The 23,688-nt window shown below is 42.2% G+C and overlaps 1 protein-coding gene across 4 annotated transcripts in view; it reads left to right on the top strand.

Moving 5' to 3' along the window:
* Window positions 1-23,688, top strand: part of LOC127188007 (neuroendocrine protein 7B2) — a 66,751-nt gene that overhangs the window by 5,387 nt on the left and 37,676 nt on the right. For 2 of the 4 annotated variants that reach the window (XM_051144340.1, XM_051144339.1), the window contains exons 1-2: window positions 14,162-14,269; window positions 15,676-15,908. In XM_051144340.1, the coding sequence (XP_051000297.1) occupies window positions 15,683-15,908 (226 nt within the window). In that variant the 5' untranslated portion in view covers window positions 14,162-14,269; window positions 15,676-15,682. Of the gene's footprint in view, window positions 1-459; window positions 714-1,397; window positions 1,562-1,719; window positions 1,864-3,307; window positions 3,383-4,103; window positions 4,269-5,792; window positions 5,920-6,376; window positions 6,483-8,537; window positions 8,677-8,965; window positions 10,625-14,161; window positions 14,270-15,675; window positions 15,909-23,688 lie in introns of those variants that run through there. The other 2 variants (XM_051144341.1, XM_051144342.1) reach the window with 2 other exon arrangements.

Here is a 23,688-nt window from a genome sequence, read left to right as displayed (position 1 = left end):
AACCCCTGAACCATCTCTCCAGTCCTTCTTTTTGGTAGCCTTGGCTGTCCTGAACTCAATTTGTAGACCAGGCTGGCCTCAAACTCACCAGAGATCCACCTACCTCTGCCTCCCTGAGTGCTGGAACTACAGGCTTGTACTATCATGCTCTGTTGAGCTATATTTCTTCATTAGTACCATTTCCTGATTTGATTTTTTTTTTTTAACAGCTGGAATATTTTTCTAAAATAAAATCTTAAATTGTTTATATACTGCTTTAAAAACATAGTATGCATTCAGATTTGTGCTTTTCATTGTTGTAAAATACTATATGAAAAGAAAACTCAGCTTTATTATTTTTAGCCTTCTCAGCAGGACTAATACTTTAAGCAAGAGTTCTTAATTTGATATAATAATGGTTACTGTATTTAATATATGCTTAAGTGGCTAGAAGGCTCAAGATTCTTATGTCTGTTTTAGAGTAAACTGGACCATGGTGAAGCCTGCCTGTCTTCTGCGCTTCCATGTGATGTTGCAGGTCTGCTTAAGCAGTTCTTCCGGGAACTGCCAGAGCCTGTCCTCCCAGCTGATCTGCAGGAAGCGCTTTTCAAAGCTCAACAGTTAGGAGCAGAGGAGAAGAATAAAGCTACATTGTTGCTGTCATGCCTTGTGGCAGACCCCACAGTGGCTATATTAAGATACTTCTTTAACTTTCTCAAGAAGGTTTCTCTTAGGTAAGTGGTAATTAAAAGCCTTAAATGGATGAGTTTAACTTCTCTGCTCCCTAAAGATGTTCCCAGTAGTTAATCAGTTTAATTGAAATGGGAAAAAAAGTCTTTACTATAGGAAATGTACCCTGTGTACCTTAAGAAATGGTATACCAAGTGCTGTAATATTTTGTATCATTAGAGTCTTCATTATGGATACCTTAAGGGCTTATTGGTATTTACAAGATTCATTGTCTACTGGATGGACCCTGTGCTTTTAAGATAGTGTGTATTCTTAATCTTCCTCTTCCTGCCATTAGTGAGCCTACTTGTTTATAATTGGTGCCTTCTAATGCTTCATTTCTGTGTGTGGCTCTAACATCGGATAGACAGACTTAGTCTGTGTGAAAGAACAAAGTGTGAGCTGGTTAGTATGGCTTATATTTAAATATGTGAGACCATATATTTTGGGTTCTTTGGTTCTTTGTTTTATTTTGTATGGCTAAAGATAGACCTCGGGCTTTCTGCATAGCAGACAGACTCACCCTTAGTGCTCCTTCCCTCCTTCTTTTGTCCTTTTCTTCTTCAGGCTAGTCATGTGGGTGGGTAGATGAGGGGTGTTCTACTTGTAGGTGACAGATAAAGTAGATGTTATTTTAACTTCCTGGACTTCTACCATTTTCGTCATTTAATAAAGCCTTTTGTCATCAGGGCGAGTGAGAATAAAATGGATAGCAGCAATCTTGCAGTGATATTTGCGCCAAATATTCTTCAGACAAGTGAAGGCCATGAGAAGATGTCTGCCAACACAGAGAAAAAGCTTCGATTGCAGGCAGCAGTAGTACAGACTCTTATTGATTGCGCATCAGATATTGGTAAGATTGTATATTGAATAATGATATTGTCAAGTAGTAGGATTTGTTTGAATGAGAGAGATCCTGGTCACTTCTAAGTGAGCTATGAGACACTGTTACTTATACTTTGGAGGAGGAAAGGAAGGAAGGAATAATTGTCTTATGAACATTTGATTTAGGACACGTGCCAGATTTTATCCTGGACAAGATACCAGCCATGTTAGGTATTGATGGCCTCTGTACTTCTCCACCCCTGGAAGGCTTTGAAGGAGACTATGAAACTCCTGGTGAATGTAAGAGAAAAAGAAGACAAAGTGTTGGAGGTAATTGATGCTCTCCTTTCAGGGAGGGGCTGAGATTGGCTTTCATCTAAAATGCAAACATGACTAGTAGCTGTGGTATGACTCTTTTGGATGCCAAGTTGGGAAACAAAGCACAGGCATGTTAGGAGTTCAAGTGATAATACAATCTGATAATAAATGCTGAATCTTTAACAGAACGTTCCCTGGGTCGTAGTTACCACGGATTTGTCAAACCAGGCCTTATTTATTTACTGTGTGGGAATTGAAACTAGGGCCTCATACAGGCTAAGCAAGCATTATGCCTCTGAACTGTATTCCCAGACCTCAACCTGGGCTTTCTTAAAGCATGGGTAGAATACAGAGAGACTGAGTGAAAACAGAAAACTTACATTCTGTACTAGCTCAGAAATATAGAATAGAAACAAGTCTATTCTAGGAACAGATGAGTGTGGGTTCGTTGTGTCCATTTGATGGTATAATCTGGAACTGAGGCCAGGCCCAAAGACCAAGACTGTTCCTTCAACTTGACGTATGACACTGAAGTATGTTGTAATTTTATTTAATTTGAAGATTTGACTCCTGGAATTGGAGAGAATGGAAAGAGAGGTATGGCAACAATACAGGTGCCAGGTCTTTGAAGAGCTCAGTTGTGTGTGAAGTCAGTTATGAAGGAAATGTTACTGAAGAAGATTCAAGAGAAGATAGAACAAAAGTTCTATCATGGTGATAATAGTTCCTGTCTCCTTTTGGTCAGGAAGAGTGAAGCCATCCTCCTCACAGCGTGTTGTGCTCATGTGCGTGTTCACATGGATGGCTTCTTAAGGGGAAGTCAGGATAGCCTTTCGTGTCAGTCCTGAGTTGTACCTGTTTTGAGATAGGCTCTGTTTGCATCTGTGCACTCCAAGCTAGCTGTCCCGCACTTCTAGGGATTCTGCTGTCTCTGCCTTCCAATCTCCCCAAAAGAATACTAGATGCATAGGACCATACCCGGCTTTAATGTGGGTTCTGGGGAGATGAACATAGGTCCTCACACGTGCTCAGCCTGCACTTTATCCACTGAACCATCTCCTTAGCCCAGTTTCCCGTCTTTGAGTATCATTCCTTTTGGAATTTTTTGGCTTGGTTACTGCCTTTTTTTTTTTTTTTTTCTCTTTCTTTGCTACTTTTGTAGGTTCTTTTTATTCTCTTTTATTTTCATAGGGCTACTGTGTCAAAGGTCACAAATTGAATGACTTAGAAATAACAGTTCTAGAGGCCAATCTATAAGTGTCAGCTGGACTCTGAACTCTGTAGGGCGGATTGCTTTCTTATCTCGTCCTGGCTTATAGAACACACAATTCAACCTATAAAGCTTCCTGCCACAAATGTAGATATTTCTTAGACCTGGGCCATCTTTATTATTGATACGAGGCAGGTTATATTACATTTTAGTTGCTGATGTAACTATATATGCCTTGCATTTCAGATTTTGTTAATGGAGCCCTAAATAAACTCAAATCCAGCAAAACACCCTCTATTACACCTCAACAAGATAGAACTGGTAGGTGCTTGTTATATATAAATATTTAAATGAAAATGTTTTTAGTGCTCTGTAAAGAACAATTATAATTGCCTAATAATCAAATCCTAGTACTATTTCACTAAAAATACTGCACTATGTATTCTACATTATGTTATTAGTTACAGTGAGTATAGTGAACTCAAAATCTTAAAATGTATAGTAGGCAAGAATTTATCTGTTATCATTTTTAAAAATAATCTTAAAAAAAATAATCTTAATAGTGATTTTCAATTGCTTATACTTTGAACATGGCTTTACCTCACTTTGTATCAGAATAAGAAAGTTAATCTTTGAATGTAGTTTTCTGCCCTGTGTTGATATTATTTCATCTGTTATATATGTCTATTACTCTATCTAGTTTAAGTTACCCCTGCATTTTTAAGAGCCTTGCCATGCTCAGTACGGTTGCTTGTGCCTTTAACCCCAGTACAGAAGAATCGCATGTTGAAGTCCTGTCTGGGCTGCATAGTGAGGAGACCTCACCTCAAACAAAAATAATAATAATTTTGCCTCTTTGTAACTTTGCTATTTTATTTTAAATAATTACAGAATGTTAATTTAGCTAAGCAATAGTGGATCGTGGAACTGCATCTCTCACGTTTGTTGTTGTTAACTTCTAAGTAATAGTGCTTATAAGAAATCAAGGCTGTGTATCTTACCGTCCTTATGGAGAAGCACATCACTTCTCTGTGGTTTTCAGCCCAGGCCTCTGTCTCACCACTGATTCTCACACCAAGTGTTAAGCGTAAACTGCCAGGAGAGTCTTCTCACGCCTTCTCAAGTAAAAAAAGGAAGTCCATCAAACACAACTTGAACTTTGAACTGTTGCCAAGTCATATCTTCAGCAATTCTACACCAGTATCAGGTAGCAAAGAGTCTCATTATCATTGGGGTGTAAACATTAACATGGAGGGCCTGGTTTTGTTGTTTTGTTTTAATTAATTTATTTACTTTATATCCCTGTTGGAAGTTTCCCTTCCTCTTCTCCCAGTCCCTTCCCCTCCCCTCCCAGCCCCTCCCCCTATGCGCCCCTCTTTTTCTTCTCAGAGAAGGGGAGCCCTCCCATGAATATCAGCCCACCTTGGCATATCAAGTAGGACTGGGCGCATCTTCTGTTGAGGCTAGACAAGGCTGTCCAGTTAGGGGGAAGGTGCCAAAGGCAGGCCACAGAGTCAGAGACCGCCCCTGCCCCGTGGCTAGAGGTCCAAGCTGACTGTGCTTCCTTGACCACATATATTTTCAAGATGACTAAGTCATGCTGGATGTGCTATATTGATCTCTAAAATGTCCTTTGGCCTAATGCATGAAAAAGTCCTAAGGTGGTTATTTTCATGACTAAACAAACCCACAAATACCTCTTTGGACACTTTGGAATTTTTTTTAATCAATAACTAATGAATTGACTGTTGAAAGGATACTGGACACGATTAGGACATAAGTGAAATGTATATGGACCCTGTGTTTGTAACCTTATTTATTTATTTTGCTATGACAGATCACATGGTATAGATAACATTGGATAGTGAAATTGAATACTGTTGTAAACATGAATTACTTGCCTGGAACCTGGCAGGGATAAATGGGCTACACATGGCTTTAGATGATTAGTTTTTGTCTGTTTGACAAAAATTGTTGGCAGATTATACTTGTCTAGTAGACAGTTGGCTAGCAATTATTATATCCTGAATGCTCACGCTTAAATTTGTCAATATTACTTTTTAAGCTTTTTATTGGTGTATATTAGCATAATGGGTTTTATTATGAATTATGTATATCCTTTCTCACTTCTAGTAATTCCTGGCAGTAATATTTCTGTTCATCAAGGAACTGTATTTCCAGAGTCCGAAGTCATTTAGTAAGTGTTAGGCAAATTTTGCTGTCTCCACAGCTTGCTCTTCAAAGTTTGGCAGGGTGTCCCTCCCTTATTACTAAGTGTTTAAAGTAGAACTAACATAAGATTAGTGCTCAATCCAACCTGCACTTGGCAACAGTTAAATGGGAGAGTAATGCTTTCTTTTTGGTCAGTTATTAGTACCTGAAACCTAAGCAGAAATTGTACTTGTTGCTGCTTGGGTGGTAGAAACTGGACTTAAATCTACTTGCTGCAGTTTTTTTTGTTTTGATTTGGTTTTTTGTTTTGTTTTTTTTTTTGTTTTTTTTGTTTTTTTTTTTGGTTTGGTTTTGGTTTTTCAAGACAGGGTATCTCTGTAACCTTGGCTGTCTTGGAACTCTCTTTGTAGACCAGGCTGGCCTCCAACTCACAGAGATCCACCTGCTTCTGCCTCCCAAGTGCTGGGATTAAAGGCGTGCGCCACCACTGCCCAGCTTTGCTGCAGTTTTATGTTTTGAAAAGAAAGCATGTACAATGGTTCACCTGTTCTTCTTACAGTTCACTTTGATACGAGCCCAGACGGGTCATCTCAGAGTTCACTCTCACCTATCACTGTGAGTGGAAACCACTTGACCAACACAGACGCAAGGCGAAGTAAGAGGATTGCGAGCAAAAGAGTTTACAGGTGATCTGCCCAGGCACTGTGCTTTCAGGGGGTGACAGTGATGTGTGTGCTGTCGTCCCACCACAAGTTAGAGTTTAGTCAGATTCTTTACATCGCCCAGTCTTTATGTCCTTCTTAGTTGTTGGCCCTTCATGTACCATCAGAAAGAGGAAAAAAAACCTAAATTGAATTCATTGTTCTTGGTACAAATCCTATTCTATATTGATTGTGTAATTTTAGATTTTCTTGGGTTTATATGTAATCCATTCTAATGATCCTGGTTTGTAAGTGAATAAGCATGATAAATAATTTTCATATGCCAGATGAGCAATTACATATAATATGTTAAAGTTAAGTCATTTTTTAAAAATTATTACTTAGCAATTAACAGTATGACTTCTTTGGACTTAGTCAAATTTTCATTTTGCAAGAATTTCTCATATTTATACCAGAAACTGTTTTAAATTGCATTCTTTAGGGTAGAATCAGGAAAAGCAGGCTGCTTCTCTCCTAAAGTCAGTCGTAAAGAAAAGGTCCGAAGATCTCTTCGTCTGAAGTTTAGCCTGGGGAAAAACAGAGATTCCGTAAGTGTCTTGTCCTTGAGGCAGAGTCACCAACAAGCTGCACAGAGGGGGCTTTCTTTGCTTGTATTTTCAGAAGTGGCAGTTCATCCTGGTGGGGAGGATGTGGCAAGCAGAGCCCTTCACATCATGGCAGCTAGGAAAAGAAGGAATACAGAAAGGGCCGGGCGCACAATCCAGACCTGAGCCCCTCCTTTTCTCTGTCACCTCCCAGTAGTGCCAGCCTCTTATGAGTCATTGGTGGATTCGCTGATTCATTAGGCCAGAACTCTCTCTTCTAACAGTCTCTCGGAATGCCATCACAGATACTCCTGGACATGTGCCTATCTAATGTTATAGGCATTTCTTAGTTATGTTCACAGTTAGGAACACCACAGTGGCGTATAGCTTTATTAGTCTGTTGGCATAACACAAATCATAGTAACATAAAGTGTAGACTTACACTTTCTCACATTTGCCTTCCTCCAAAGTAGTAAACCATGGACTACTACTCTTATCAACTTTTTTTTTTTTTTTTTTTTTAATTTCAGAATGTCACTGAAACTGCTCTGAAGGTAGGGGGTTCACTCCTTTAGTCCCAGCACTTGGGAGACAGAGGTACAGAGATCTCTGTGAGTTCAATGCCAGCCTGGTCTTCATAGTGAGTTCTGGACCCTGGCTCAAAAAGCAAACAAACAGATAAAACAAAACAAGGTGGCCTGTGAATTCAGCCTTCTTAAGCAAGTAGTCAAGAGTGTCAAATAAAAGGCCTTACTTACCCCCCAGGACCCCTTACTGTCTTTATTTACTTTCCTATTGCTTTTCAAACTCCTTTGTAACATAATATCCAACACTAATTGTCTAAGACACCCACATTTAAATTTTCCTGGGCACAAACAAGGAAGAGGAAGTATCTGTCTTTGTTTGCAGGGTTTGGTGTTTGCTTTGATTTGGATTTGCCGTGTTCTGTCTTTCGTAGGGCTGAGCATGTATTGTGGCACCAAGCTCTGATTTTTGCTGGTTCCTTTCTTCCATGTTCAGGCAGAAACTGATTCCACACACACTGGTTCTTGCTGCAGCTGTCCTTACAACAAAGCCCTCTTTTCACTGCTGTCACCCGTTTCAGTTATGCAGCTGGCTCTTCTAGTCACTGAGGCCAGACTGCATGTTCCGGATTCCTCACTCACATCCTCATATGCCACATCTTGTCTGTCCGAGGAGCCTTCCCCTCTTAGCTGTCTCCAGAGTGTCTTCTCTGGAGAACCTGCAGATAATCTAAGTGGGTCTGATGCCCTCTCTGCAATGCTTGTGCCGTAGAACAGTCCTGTTAAAAGCCAAGTTAAGTCATACTGCTTTTCTGTTCAGATCCTTCCAGTGATCTTTCTCATTCTGAAGGAAGCCCCAGCTTCCTACATTAACACAAAGTGCTCCACATGATCTGTGCTTTCCAGAGCATGTTCCTGAGCTCAGGTCTTGGAGGTCTTCTGCCACCTCCTTCTCTTTCAGTTGTGGAAACCGTGCTGACAACATCTCCCTGAAATACTCTTCTTGCCCTTTGTCTTCTCACAACCCTGTGTGAAATTATACTCCCACCATCACCAGCAGTGTTCTCTTCACTGTTTCAGTATTCTCCATGTCACTTTGACTTCGTGTTATATTGATGCCATGTAACGTACTGTTTTGATTTAAATCTCATCTTAGAACATAAGCACTATCCCCCGGCACACACACACACACACACACACACACACACACACACACACACACACACACACACACACACACACACACACACACACCATGCACACAATTTGTCACCAGGCCCTGGCACAGAGATAGTGCACTCACAGATTTTCTAGTACTGAATGAGGATGTTCAGCTCTGTGTTTTACTTCACAACGTATCACCTGATCTTTGCACATTTCACCTGTAGACAAGAATGTTTGTTTGTTACAGTTATCTTTCAGTTAGATAAGCCTTTTTAGATTAGTTACTGTTCTTAATACTTAATTGGTTTTAATATTTTTAGTTACTGGATTTACTTAACTAAACCATTTTCAAATTTTCTTTTCTGTACAGAATGGATGTTCTGTCATCAATAGATATGAAAATGTTGGTCGACGACTAGCAAATCAACAAAATCTAAAAAATAGGATTGACTCTGTAAAAACAGGCCTGCTTTTTAGCCCAGATATTGATGAAAGATTGCTAAAGAAAGGTATATTTACGTAATACTGTTAGAATTTTACCTCAAATTCTGGTATCCTTTACTTTGTGTTCTAGAAGTTCTCATTTGAATGGTGAAAATATTTGACTCAGCAGTGTAGTTTTCTGTCAACAATTGGGAGATGCTTATAAATGCCAACGTTGGACCTTTTTACCTTAAAATATAGCATCTTCAGTGTTTTGGAAATAATGCTCACTAACTTGATTTGTCATGTGTTTGGATTGTGTCTTAAAACTAGGCAAGATGTAAAGTATTAAAAGCATCATCTGCTTTATTTTAGGCACAGAAAAGATCAGCAAATCTGAGGAACACTTACTAACTCCAGATCAACTCGATGGAGCAGGTTACCAGATGTCTTGGACAGAACCCAGTAATTCAAGTTTTCAAGATGTGGGTGCAAATGGAGCTTCTCCGATAATGAGAAATCGTGAGGTGAAAAACTTCTCTTTGGAGCCTGATACTACTGTTGAAAAATCACCGGTTCTGTCATGTGAGCTCAGGCCTTCCGCCTTCCAGAGCCAACCTGACAGCAGTGTGCTGGGAAGTTCTCTTAGCAGGGATGAGGGTAACCTGACCTCCGAGACTTTGCAGAAGGTTCAGAAAGCATTTTCTGAATCTGGGAGTGATCTGCATACAATGATAAATCACAGGCAGTTTTCAGTAACAAATATGGGGGAAGAAAGTGAATCCAGTGATGTGACTGCGAGAGAACCAGAGGGAAATGATGAGAGCTGTGCTGGTGAAGATGAGAACTATGTTTCAGAAAGAAATTCCTCACTGGATCAAAGTCCAAAATTTGCTAGAGAAGCCAACATGGAGCGTTACTCAACTCAGATGACAGCAGAATGTAAAGAAGACATGCCCTCAGAAACAGCAAAAGCTGACTTAATCCAGCCAGAACTCCTTGGTGAGGAGCAAACAGAGGAGCCACAGTTCCCAAGGAAGCAACCGACTCATCAGCCACAGGAAAATGAGAATGAGGTGGAAGAGAGTGCAGCGGCATGCAGAGCTGCCGGCGAAGACAAGGCTCAGCCTCTAAAGCAGAGTACGTGCAGTGTGATGGACCTTTCAAAACCTCAGCCCCAGAGATGTGCCAGGCAACGATCACTGGTGAAAAAATGTGAGAATGAGGTTCCTGGAGGCTTACAAATGACAGAGCATGGGAGGGTTTCTGATCACATACAGTGGTTTAATAAACTGTCTCTAAATGAACCAAACAGAGCAAAAGTGAAATCACCTCTTAAATTTCAGCGTACACCTGTCCGTCAATCTGTCAGAAGAATTAATTCTTTGTTGGAGCATGACAGGCATCCCGTGAGGCAGAGGTTGGCAATCCCTGGTGACGCAGCTTCTCCTCTGGTAAAGTCAGTGAGCTGTGACAGTGCTCTTCCCTCTTGTGTAGAAAGCACATCAAAACGTTCATCTGTTTCATGTACTAAGTCAGGTCCTGATGCACAGAAGGCTACATCGTGTGCAAAGTACAATGATGCACTCTCAAAATCAAGTGCTGAGTTAACTTGTAAAGCTTTCACAAAAGTGAAGAGACATCCAGATCCTACTCCTGCTTCTCTTGGCACTACTAGACTCTGTAAACAGGAGAGCAAATCTGATGGCCAAACTAAGTTTCCCTTGGATGATCTCACTAATCATGATAGATTAAAATTAGTTGTAAATAACAATGTGGTCTCTACACCTGGGATAAAAAACAGAGTTCTTAGGAAACCATCAGAAAAAGAAAGGGTCTGGTATAAAGGTTCTCCCAAAAATCCTATTGGAAAGCCTCAACTGCTACCAACGAGTAAGCCTGTAGACTTGTAACTGTCAGATGTGGTGCTTATCATCAGTGTAAATAAAATGAGCAGCTCGCAGGGTGGTTTGCAGGGTAAGCGCCTGCTAGCGTGTGCCGGGGATGCTTGTCAAGCAGGTTCTTCCCAGAGCAGTCCCAAGGCTGGAGCAATTTGTAGTTTCAGACTTGGACATAAGGCTCCTTTGTTTTTCTTTCTGAAGCATTTAAGCTTAATTTTATTCTGATTTCTTGAAGCAGAGGTTATAATTAACTTTTAAAGAAATTGTTGGTTAAGTCTATTTTAAAAGGGACATGATTTTTATTTTGCATGCAGAATAGGAAGAATACAACAAGCTGTGCTTGTCGCTTGCCATTCCTCCAAGTCCAGACTGTTATCTATTACACATGTCTGATACGTAAGGGAATGAGTAAGCCCCGCAGTGGTGTGCTAATACTTACTCCATTGGGACTGAGGAATTAGCTTAGTGTCTCCTGTGGCTTCACTTGAATTTTTAATTAAAGACAGTGGTTGAATGACTGAGGCACGTTTGTACATTATGCTATTGAAGTAGATTAATTTTAAGCCATACTTTTTAAAGGCAATTTTGATATATTTTATTCATTATGACAATGAAACTTTTAAGGAGAAATAATTTAACTAGAAATTTTAATCAAGGTGGGTTTTATCTATGAAACCGGTTGATTTTAGAATTTGAATTGTTAATGTATCTCTGTATATTTTACTTAGCTAAATATCTGATAGTCTTATCCTGTGTTTATGTGTTATTTATTTAGCATAGACATTAAAAATAACTTCTAAGAAGCGTGTCTTTGCCTTGGTGTTGTGTTTTAGATGCAAAACAGTGTGTGTATGTGTGTGTGAGACAAGTCCTTAAGTTTGCTTTGCCAGGTTCTACTTGAAGATGTGTAGAGTGTTTCTTAGATTATTTATAGTATGTGTGTTGTCCTCCTCTATGTATGTCAACCCATGTAAGTATGTATAACACATGTGTTTCTATTCTCCCCTAAGAAGAGGGATTGGATACCTTACATGATTTTGAGCCATTATGTACGTTCTGGTAACCAAACCTTGGTCCTCTACGAGAGCAACAATTTGGGCTGGAGAGATGGCTCACTGGTTGCTCTTTTAGGGGACCTGGGTTCAATTCCCAGTGCCCACATAGCAGCTCATAACTGTCTGTAATTCCATATCCAGGAGATTTGGAAAGGCATACATGCAGGTAAAAGACCAATGCACATGAAAAAAGAGCAACAGTGCTCTCGACCATAGGCCACCTCTTCTGCCCTAAGATTTCTGTTTTATTTCAGGTTTATTTCCTATGTTCATTACCTAGTAATCCTTACCCAGATTTAGTATATGGTTTACATAAAAACTAAAACTCTAGTCCTAAACCTCATATGTATCTGGTCAAAACTGATTAGCCATGCATTTTAGTTTGGTTATAACAGGTTGTGTGGATCCTTTACAAAGTTGATCGAGAAATAGTTTAGATTTTGCAGTATTTACAGAGGCTTTACTAATTGAACATCCCTAAAACAGAAAGCTGGGGTGCTTCAAAATTGGGAACATTTTGAGCTAAGTTTTCCTGTATTCTAAATTTCTCCTATGCTTTTGGTGTATCTTTGATGCCTGATGAGGGCATGGTGCATATGCCCGCAGAAGATAGAAACGTGGGTTATGTAGATCTTGTCTCCATTTTAAAAGTGAAAAAAATTCTATAAAATCCTCAAACATCTTAAGGTTCCAGATCATTTTCCTTTTTTTGTTTTTTGTTTTGTTTTTTCGGGACAGGTTTCTCTATGTAGCCTTGACAACCTGGACTCGCTTTGTAGACCAAGCTGGCCTTGAACTCACAGCAATCCACCTGTCTTTGCCTTCCAAGTGCTGGGAGTAAAGGCATTCACCACCATCACCCGGCCCAGCTCATTTTCCTATTTGGGAGTTGAGAATGGTTTAAAATGTGGTTTCATCTTTGTATTTACTGTCTTATACAAAAACGATTGTTTCTAATTTCACTGATTATATGAGGAGACAGTATACATGTGTGATTTCCAAAGTTAAAAGTAATGTGTACTATAACTTCAAGAATTCCCTTTTTTTTTTTTTTTTAAATTATAAAAATCTAGTATTTGGCTGTTTGCACAAACAAGCAGTAATTTTAATACGCAAAGAGCTAAGTTAATAGGTTTCTGGGCAGCATTCTACAATCACTAAGAACTCAATGTAGGATTTTGAAAATCAAGTATAGGATACATGCACGACTCATGTTTTATTTTAAAAATAAGTTTTATTCAAGTGTACTGCCACAGTCCTGTGTCACAGCTACTCCAGAGGCTGAGGTAGGAGTATTCAAGTCAGCCTTGGTAAGACCCTTACAGTCATGCTTGGATGTGAGATGCTACCCATAGGCTCATGTTGAATGCTCGGATCCTAGCTAGTGGCAAGCACTAATTTTGAGGTTGTAGAACCCTTTGGGAGGAAGTGGGTCACTAGGGATCCCCCACAACCAATCTCTTGTGTGCTCTGCTGTTTATCCTGACCCTCTATGTGCTCCCACTCTCATGTTCTGACTCACTATGGGTTCATAAAGCAGTGGAGCCAATGACAGAGTACTGAAACCTCAAAAGTTGTGAACAAAAAAACAAAAAACAAACAAAACAAAAAACCATTTCCATCATTTTCAGCATTTAGTGTGGTTTCACACCCTGTCTCTACGGTGTGAATCAGACATATTTGGTATGTTTCAGTCACCTACACATCCAGGAAAATGTAGTAAGCAATTTTTCCAAACTTAAATTGAATATAACTGAACGACGGTGAAGTAAATTTGGAAATGAAACAGTATTCATTGTTAGTAAATATTGTGTACCATCATAAGCTTTGAACCTAGATCCTGCAGAGGAGTTATCATGTTGATTGAAACAAAAAGCATCCAAGGAAAAGGCCACCATTCAGTGCATTAAAATGCTAATGAGTTTGCTGCTCCAGAAAAAAACACATGGATTCTAATCTCATCTGGGACTTATTATTTCCCAGAAGTTTGCTCAGACAACTCATTCCTAGCTGTTTGATGGACTTTGCGCCTTTTATATGTGTTACTTTCAGGGCTAGGAATCCTATAAGACCCTGGGCCCCATGATCGGCCTCTCAAAATATAAGAATAAATTCCAGGTCTGCTTAGGTAAGTTCTGCATATCCTGGAGGTGTGATTTTTCTCTTAGTGAACGTTAGAAGAAACTCTCTGACCTCTCAGAATCTCCTAGTGCCCTAGTTAAGGAAAGGTGCAATAGAGGCACTGCTGTCACCAGAACCCCTTAGGACTTGGATTTTTCTTAGTCATCCCTGCCATTGTCACATCTGAGACAAATACACGTTTTCTTTCATAGATGGGTCTTGGTTTTTCTACCTGAGGATTTGAGTGTAGGTCATTAAACTAGAAAGGGCTTAAGTGAGGGGGATAAAGGAAAAGGTACTAGGAAGGGCGTGTATGGAAATGCCTGCATGAATCCCGTTTGTACGCTAATTTTAAAATCTAGAAGATGGCAAAATTAGAGATGTGGTGTCTATGGGAAAATGGTGCACCTGAAAAAGCTCACAGTTGTAGAGCAGTCAGGCGCCTAGAATTCCTTTCAGGAACTCTGGGAAGGCTGCTTCCACCTGCTGTGGGCGGGGCCTGGGTGGGGTTAGGATGCGGAGGGAGGTGACGCAGGAGCTATCCAGCACGTCAGCTCCCTGCTTTGGCCCAGATTGCAACAAGCTCTCCTGCGGGCTCCGCGGTGAGTACAGCAGTGCTGGGGCCCTGGCTAGTCATCTGGTGAAACTTGGGTTCATAGGGTGGGGGAGGGTGCCCATCAGAACTGCTTGAACTTGAGGCTGGGGTCAAACAAAGGATATATGTGGGGATTACAGGGTTGCCTATAAATAGGCGAAGGAACGAGTTCCGAGAGCCGATTGGCTAGTTCATCCGTTGGCTAGCCAGTAAAGAAAACATCCTGTATTCAGAGTTGATGGAGATGCATCCTGCCTTTTTTTTTTTTTTTTTTTTTTTTTTAAATCACAATCGTGCTGTTAAATTTGAAGAGCAGGGTTTTAATGTCTACCAGTAGCTAGGAAAGGCCTTTAGCTGCAAAGATGGACATTAGGTAAAATGAATATTTGTTTTGAGAAAGATGATTGGCTTGTTTCCTACTGTTCCTGTCCGTCTCTGTCTGCCCTCCCCTCCCCCCAATGCTCAAAAGGGTTAATCTGGCTGATGCCTGAAGCTCACATCCTAAACCAGCAGCTGCCAGGGACGCTGGGTGAATCCTGCAGGCGTATCCATGGATACCAACATGTAGAGCAGGTTGACACCCCAGATATTTTTTCCCCACCATTTTCACTGTCTTCCCTTTCTTCTCTGCGGCCTCCACGGATCTTAAGTTCCAGAACTATGAGACAATGTTACCGTCGTTGGAATAAAAGCACAGGGGACTCACCGTGCCTGGCATTTTTCCATGTCCCTTTACAAGATTTTGATCTTCATCTTCACAATAACTCATTGTAAGACAGATTGTTACTGTACTTATTCTGCAATAAAGAAGGCTGAGGCATTTGTCCAAGATCACCTAGGTGGGGTGCAGTCAGGCACCCCAGCCTTTCACATAGCTCCCCACATCATAGGGTAGGATCTGAGCTTCGTGGACCTCTGCTCCAGATCCTAATGTATTTGCCTGTCTGCTAAGTTAACACACTCTCTGCCACCACTCCAGAACTTTCTGTTTATTTGTTTGTTGTTGTTGTTTTACTGTTTTGATCTTCCTAACTTTCTCTTGTTACCCCTTTCTTCCTTTAAATTGGGAAAACTCAAAATATCACCCTTCATTTTTCAAAACCGAAAGTTCTTAGATAGCAAGGATCGCAGACCATAGGTGTGAGAACTACTATTGCGGCTTAGACTTCTCGGCCACTCAGAGGGACTTCCTTGTCCTAGACTCTTTTGTCTCTTTCCTCCCTTCACGCAGTGGTTTCCCACCTGGCTTGGACACTTGACCCAAAAGCAGACCTCTAGGGATTTTTCATAGAAGTCTCCCTTCAGGGTGGCCCTTCATCCTCAACTGGTGATTCATAATTATATCACCACAGTTGTGTTATCACGGTTGCCGGTCTTGGCCGTGTTATGTAAACTCAGTCCTTTCTTCTGCAGGTTAAAAATGACCTCAAGGATGGTCTCTGTCATGCTGGCTGGCCTTTTGTTCTGGCTGGTGTTTGAGTGGAATCCAGCATCTGCCTACAGTCCACGGACCCCTGACCGGGTCTCAGAAACTGACATCCAGAGGCTGCTCCATGGCGTGATGGAGCAGCTGGGCATTGCTAGGCCTCGTGTGGAATACCCAGCTCACCAGGCCATGAATCTTGTCGGGCCACAGAGCATCGAAGGTATGCACTATTCCAAAGTGATGATGTTCCCATTGTGTTCCTGAGGCTACTGTCTCCGTTTACCAGGGGGTTTTGTTTTGTTTTTACTGTCAGGGGTGGTGGTGGTTTTGTTTTACTGGAAGACTCACCTTGCACTCCCTCTGTAGCCACGGATGACCTTGAACTCCTGATCCTCCTGCCTCTGCCTTCGCAGTGCTAAGATGGGCAGGGGTGGGGATGAGGGTGACTGTATGAAATGCTGAAGAAGGAAGCTGGGGCGGCAGGCCACCACTAAGCAAGCACTCTGTGGGCTGTACTGCATCCCTGGCCTTATTTAACCCTTTGTATCCTGCACAGCGATGCATACATAACACTGATGAGGATAGCAAGACCACCTCTCTTGAGAATTTTTCCAGTTTTCCAAGTTCCTCATAGTGTTTTTATAGAATCTTAGGTAAAAAGCTGTATTTCATTTGTCTTCTGATTACTTACATATCAAAAAAAAAAAAAAGAGCCTTCCTCTTGGGGGTGGGGCAGTGTATCTTATAGAGAAATATGAATTCTTACTTTGGGTTCTCCAGACGCCACATCAAGCAAGAACTATTTCAGATGGACCAATTATGCATAATTTCCCCTGCTGTGATCACCTTCCAATGCTGTCTGCTGGTGGTTCAGAGCACTGGCTGCTCTTCCAGAAGTCCCGAGTTCAATTCCCAGCAACCACACAGTGGCTCACAACCATCCATAAGAGGACCCAATGCACTCCTCTGGCGTGTAGATGTGCATGCAGACAGAGTACTAATTAATATACATGAAATACATAAATCATAAAAACAAAACAAAGAGAATTTAAAAAAAAAAAAAAAAACCAACAATGATGTCTGCTCCAGACGCCTGTGAATGCTGTGATAGTGTTGACGTGTGATTCCCTGTCTTGTTGACAGTCCCTTTGAGCCATTGAGGTTGCTGTGTGTTTTGGTTGACTTTTGATTTCAGGAGTAGATTAACTCAAATAATTTGACCTGCAAGCATGTAACCATAGCAAATAGCATAAATCAAGATAAGTCAGATAAGACTCCTTGCCATTCTTTTAGAGAGGATCTAAGCTCTTCATGGCATCTGTCCCTGATTATTTAAATTTTTTTTAGTTGGTAAATATTTGTTCTTTCTCCATGCATAAAGTGTGAGGTGGATCACTCTGCTGTTGCCATGGAGAAGGTCCTCCCTGGTATCAAAAGCCTGTGTTTACCCACAGGCTTGTTTTGCTCACTCAGCATCCATCTATGGATTGTCCTCTATTTACAGTTTTGCAGGATGCTGGGCCAACTCTGCCCTAAGTGGTTCAGGCTAACTAGGAGAAGGGAACCAACCAAAGTCCTTATGGTGTGTCCTGATAAACACTGCTTTCACGGAACAAAGGGTCGGAGACCGCTGGAGCCTGTAAGGAAGTGCTTCTTAGGAGAAGTAACAGTGGGCCTGGGTTTTAAAGTCTGCGTAGGAAATGCTCAGGAAAGCGTGGTGGTGAAGAGGCGTGGAGGAATGAAAGGGCGTGAGTCACACATATCAGAACTAATGCGTTTCCATCATTAACCGTGTAGCAAAGTCAAGTGTCCCTTAAGGGGTGGAAAGTGACATGTGCGTCCATTGACTAGAGCTCTGCCTGGAGTTGCCACAGCATTAGCAGTTTCATGGGACACTCATTGCCTCCCAGTTACCTCCCGTTATGACTTTGGCTGCCTCACTCCATTGAGAATCACACAGAGCTGAATCCAGGTGTTGACCAGCAATGCAATCAAGCTGGTGTGAGCGCTTTTTTTGTTTTTGTTGTTGTTGGTTTTTTTGTTTTGTTTTGTTTTGTTTTTTGTTTTTTTGCTTGTTTTTAGCTTATTAAGGTGATTAGCAGACTTGGTTTTTATGCATTTATCAATTGAAGTTCCCATTTGCTTGAGGACTGTCAGCTGGGCCCCTTCCAGCTCTTAGAGGCCACCCTTGGGTAGCACGCTGTCTCTCAACACGTGTCATACCCTGAACGAGAATGTTCTTTTCTTTTGTGCCGTTCTACTCCTCTATTGTAAGCTCCTTTAGTCTGATAAGGGCAATGCAATAGAACCTTGGGAGTGACTATGGAGCCACCTTTGTCATCTAAGGTAATAGCCCCTTATCTCCAGTCTCCACCACATGCAGAGGTGGAGAATCTTGCATGCTCAGCAGATAAGAATCTTGGCGCCATTTTGGAATTCTTCCTCATCTAGCTGAGGTGGAAACTGACAGGAAATAGTCCAAAGACAGCAGGAGAAAAGGAAGTAAACACAGCCCTGATCTTTCCCAGTCCATCCTGGGCTTTAATTGGATGGCCTGATCCTTACGCATGTGAACATGTCATTGTGTGAACACCTCCATGTGTCTGTGCTGTGTGCTCAGACACTCACTCAGGCCGTGGGGAATCGCTCCCCCTTTTCTCTAACAGCACCAGAGAGAACCAGTTAAAGATGCTTTCGCCCTAGTTTTTATAGCGAACATACACAGTGCATGTATTCCTGTGTAGATTTCAACGCATACTGGATGTGGTCCTTAGGAGTGAAAACCATATTCCAAAAGCTCCCTGCGTTTAAACGCCAACTCTGTTACATTAGTGTCATCTTTTAGCAAACTATTTGATCTCTTTGTTTCTGTTTAGTGTAAGCGCCTCTCCGCAGCTACCTTAAAAGATAGCCGAGTAAGAGCATCTTCCAGATGTTTACATTCTTGGCCGAAAGCAAGACAAAAAGTCAAAGTAAAGACTGCTAGAAAGTGGCCCTATGCAAAGGAAATATCACAAGCTTCGATGGCATGGGAACTGAGTCTGAGCCATGTGCACACTGTTTTCTTGCTGTGTGTGATCTCGGCAACTTCTCTGAGAAGTGACTTTCTGACGGATAAAGTAAGGTTCCCTCCACATTTAGTCATGTAAGCTGTTAATAAGACGACCACAAGACCGCTCCTCTCTGTGCATTAGTAGCAGCACACAAGTTCGCTTGTTTTGTCAGTTTTTCTTTGTTGTTTGAGACAGGAACTCATATAGCTAACACTGGCTTGGAACACCTTATGTAGCCAAGGATGACCTTGAACTCCTGCCTGTCATGATTGATAAAAAGAAAATAGCTGGGCGTGGTGGCACTGCTGAGCGTGGTGCCGGGACACGCCTTTAATCCCAGCACTTGGGAGGCAGAGACAGGTGGATTATTGTGAGGCCAGTCCCTTCTACACAGCGGCCAGCCCCTTCTACACAGCAACCAGGACAGAGGCTAAACAGAGAAACCCTGTCTTGAAAAACCAAAACCAATAAAAAAAAAAAAAAAAAAAAAAAGAAAGAAAGAAAGAAAAAGAAATAAGATGATAAGATAATAAGATGCCAGGCAACAGATATTATGTTGTAGAGGAGTTTATTAAATGATCATGGGGGGAAATAAAAAAGGGGGGAGGGGTACCCTAGAGAAAGACAGAAATGGAGAGAGAGGAAGAGAGAGTAAAGAGTTCACAAGGAGTGTCTAGTCTTTTATAGGCCCCTGGGCAGGGCCACGCCCCTGTGGCAGATAAGCAATGACATCACAGGTAGGTGGTCTGAAGCAGAATCCTAGCACTGCCTCCATCTCCTGGGCTTCCAATCGTATTTTTAACCACTCATCACCATCAGTCAGCCTTTCTGCATCTTATATTTCAGCACTAGCTTCCTCCAGCTCATGGATCAGATAGCCAAATGCTATTGTCATTTTGCTAGTAGCAAGGAGAGCTACCAGTTGTCCCAGGGACAGACTCAGACTTGGACAGTAACAACTGTCTCTGCTTACTGACACTCTCATTGAATTGGGGTGGATCAAACCAGGACAGAGAGACTAGCTCTCAAAATGGGGACTGGAGAGATGGCTCAGAGGTTAAGAACACAAAGGTCCTGAGTCCAAATCCCTACAACCTCATGGTGGCTCCCAACCATCTATAATGTGATCTGGTGCCCTCTTCTGGCATGAAGGTGTACATGCAGGCAAAAAAAACCCCACTATGCCTAATACATAAATATATCTTTTTTAAAAATCTGCAGGGAGTCTTATGGAGGAATTGGGGGATAGACGGGCATAGAAGGAACAGGAGCTCCACAAAGAGACTAATGGAGCCAACAAATCCTGCCGTGGTGGGAGGAGGGTGCTGCAGAGACTGATGCACCAGCCAAGGACCATGCATGGTGCAGACCTAGACCCTTTGCTCAGATGCAGTAGACAGGCAGCACAGTCTCCTTGTGATTCCCATAATATGAGGAGTAGAGAGTACTTCCGACATGGACTCTGGTGCCCACTCATGCATCACTTCCTTCTGGTAGGGCAAACTTGCCAGGCCACAGAGGAAGAGGATACAGGAATCCAGATGAGACTTGATAGGCTGAGGTCAAATGATAGGGGAGGGGAGCTCCCCGTTCTTAGGACTAGGGGAAGGGGGAAGGGAAGATAAAGGAAGGAGGGAGAGACCGAGAAGCAATCAGAGAGGGGTTACAATCGGGATCTAAAGTGAACAAATTAAAAATAAAAAATAAAGAAAAATAAAAAAATTGAAATAAAAATATCAAACATTTTTTATAACATTGACTTTTGGAACATCAGTTTAACTTTTTTAAAAAAAAGAATAGAACTGAAACTTTTAAAAATCATATCAAATGGGGTAAAAAAGTCCTTTGTAGGTAGCATTCTTGCAGGTAGGTTTTTAAGGAGACTATATAAGCTTGGCCAACCATACTGAGTAAGGGAGCTGCAGTACCTCCACTCTGCCACATGGTGGCAATAGCTGCCTCCCCGCCAAAGGTTGAAGAAAAGAAGGGTAGTTAATATGGAAGGGTAGATGAGAAGCCTCGCTTTGTTTCTGGACAGTCTCTCTCTGCCTTTAGAGGAAGAAGAAGTAGGGCTGTCTCTTGGTCCAGATAACTTGACTAAAGTCTGTTTCTAGTTTTTAATCATTCTAGAGGGACCAATAAGAACAGGCGTTTGCGACTCACTTAGCCTGCATATGGGCTCCCAGTTTGGCCTGTGTCCTCTGAGGCTACCTTGATATCACCCACACAATTGAAATTCTTTACAAGGGCCCTGGAAAATGATTCTAAACTTCCCGTGTGGCTCAGCTGCCTGGGTCATAAGAAGAAATGTTTTAAATGCATGTAGGATAGGGAAGACGAATGTGGCTGCTTGTCTTTAAGGTGGTCCAGGGTGTCTGGGAAGAGGTGGAAGATGGTAGCTTGCATGTGCATAAGACAAGAGAGACGTCTGGGTGAAGGAGGCCTTTTTGGAGTCGCCTCCATGTTAGAAGTGGCTGAGGCTGTAACGCAGGTGAGGGTCCAGGTAAATACACTTACAGAGACAGAGCATCTGAGGCAAAGACCTGAAGAGCGAGCTCTACACAGAAAGGCCAGGCGGACAAGACTCCGCCATGGAAACTGGCCGCTGGGAAAGTAGGTCTGCAGCAGGGCACTGGCCTAGCTTGCTTCCAGCCCTGAGTCTGAAAAGCATGACGTGGGGTGGGAGAAAGAGGCAAACAGAGACTGATCAGAAACATGAAGCATAAAGAGAAGACCGGAAAAGGAGGATCCTGTCCCGGCTTTGAGGGACACACGGGAGTTTTTAGGGACTTAGAGCTAATTCTGTGAAGAATTGGGGGGTGGGGGCAGGGCAGCACACATTGCAGTAGATTCAGACAATAGTAGGGGGAAGTGGAGGAAGTTACATAGTAAAACCTTATCCCCAGAATGGTCAGGTCAAGCCAGAGAATGGTGGAAGCATTGGGGGTGGGGGAGGGGTTGTGATATAAAACTAGGGAGATTTTTATTAAGGTCGTTATTTTCAGATGTGAGAGATTCAAAGTCATTTAAGTGCTAATTGACAGGGACTAGTGTAGAAAAACAGTTGAGGATGAAGGGCAGGCAAGGGAAAGCCTAGGAAAAGTAATCTTAATAAACATTTTATGTCCTTGCAGCAGTGCGATAAAAATACAGCCTTACTGTGTAAACAAAATATAAAGATGAATCACCACAATAAGAGTTTGCTAAGGAATGCAGACCCAAGCCAGATGCAGTAGCACACACCTGCAGTGAGCACTGGAAAATTGGGTGGAGGCAGGAGGATCATAAATATGAGGGCAGCCTGTCTTATATAGCAAGTTCTAGGCCAGTCTGGGTGCGTAATGTGACCTTGTCTCAAAAACAAAATCACAAATTCAGAGTGGTAAACTCAGTAGTTATAAACAAGGTTTACTGCACTTTAGTGAATACACGGAAACTGTCACTATCCTCAATCAGGCTTACTCTTGAATTGTGAAAGTTTTAAACAATATAAAAATCTTAGCTCATGCCCTAAATAAATAGGCATTTTTTTTTTTTTTAATGATGTTGTCTCAGTTAGGGTTACTATTGCTGTGATGAAACACCGTGACCAAAAGCAACATGGCGGAGGAAAAGGTTTGTTTGGCTTATACTCCCACATCGCTGTTCATCGTGGAAGGAAGTCAGGACAGGAACTCAAACAGGGCAGGAACCTGCAGGCAGGAGCTGATGCAGAGGCCATGGAAGGGTGCTGCTTACTGGCTTGCTCCTCATGGCTTGCTCAGCCTGCTTTCTTATAGAACCCCGGGATGGCAGCACCAACAGTGTGCTGGGCTGTCACCCATCCATCACTAATTAAGAAATGCTCTGCAGCCTGATCCTATAGAGACCTTTTCCTCAGTTGAGTCCCCTTCCTTTTAGATAACTAAAAGCCTGTGTCAGGTTGACACAAAACCAGCCAGCAGAGGTGTCAAAGAGGGGCACAGAAAATGCAGCATAACCATGCAGGTGAAATTTAATGCACGGCAGCTGCTAACTTAGTGAAGTCGCTTCTCTGGGTCCAGCTAGTCTTCAACTGTCTGGGGAACACTAACAAGACTCCACTGGACCACATGACTTGGCCTACTGCTCCTCTACACAGCTCTTGAAAGTCTACATCATTACTGGCTGAGGGGTTTTGATGAAAGCCTGCTTCATGTTGCATAGGAAGCTGCTTCCTTGTGTTGTCCTCACACAGCGGAAGGGCAACAGGACTCATGGGGGCCACTCGCACCATCGCCACATTGGGATTCAGACTTCAGCATATAATCTTTGAGGGTACATAAGACACTGAGTGCATTGCACACCTAATGTCCATTTGTGGGTTCAGGGCCTGAGCTAAACCCTGCTGTTCCGTGGAGACCCGCTTCTTGAGAGCTCTCCATTCTAACTCATTCTTCTGTATGCCAGTGCCCCCCCCCACCCCAGTGTGTTGAATCTTGGTATAAAAATAGCATTTAAAACCATGCACCCAGTCTAGTTTTGCGACCATTCAGCAAATGCCAATGTCTGAATGAACCAAGCGGGGACAGTCTATCTTGTTGCCTCTAAATCCTAATGAGATTTTTAAAACTTTTTTTTTTCTAATCCTTTTTCTTCCATCCCACTTTCCATATGGTTCACGTGAGAAATTGGCAGGGAAATAAAATCTAAGAACTAAGCTTGAAGGACTCCATGCCCTTTCCCTTCCCATCTGCTCGTAAGGCATTACTCCAAGGTTGGTATCTAAGACTCCTTCCTGTAGTGTGGCCTTAACCAAGGAGGCTTCTTGGTTTCTTGTGAACCTTGAATCCTGGGTGGGTGGCTTGGGGGTTTCCTGCCAAGCCTATCTGCGCAAAGCCCGTGGTGTTTAAACCAGAGCCCTGTGTCATATGAATTGATTCCTGCCATCTGGAGAAAGACCCAGCCTAACCAGAAGCCCGATGAGTC

Source organism: Acomys russatus, chromosome 4, assembly GCF_903995435.1.
Source record: "Acomys russatus chromosome 4, mAcoRus1.1, whole genome shotgun sequence".
NCBI lineage: Eukaryota > Metazoa > Chordata > Mammalia > Rodentia > Muridae > Acomys > Acomys russatus.
Note: the sequence above shows the minus strand (reverse complement) of the source record. Positions and strands in the feature narration are given on the sequence as shown.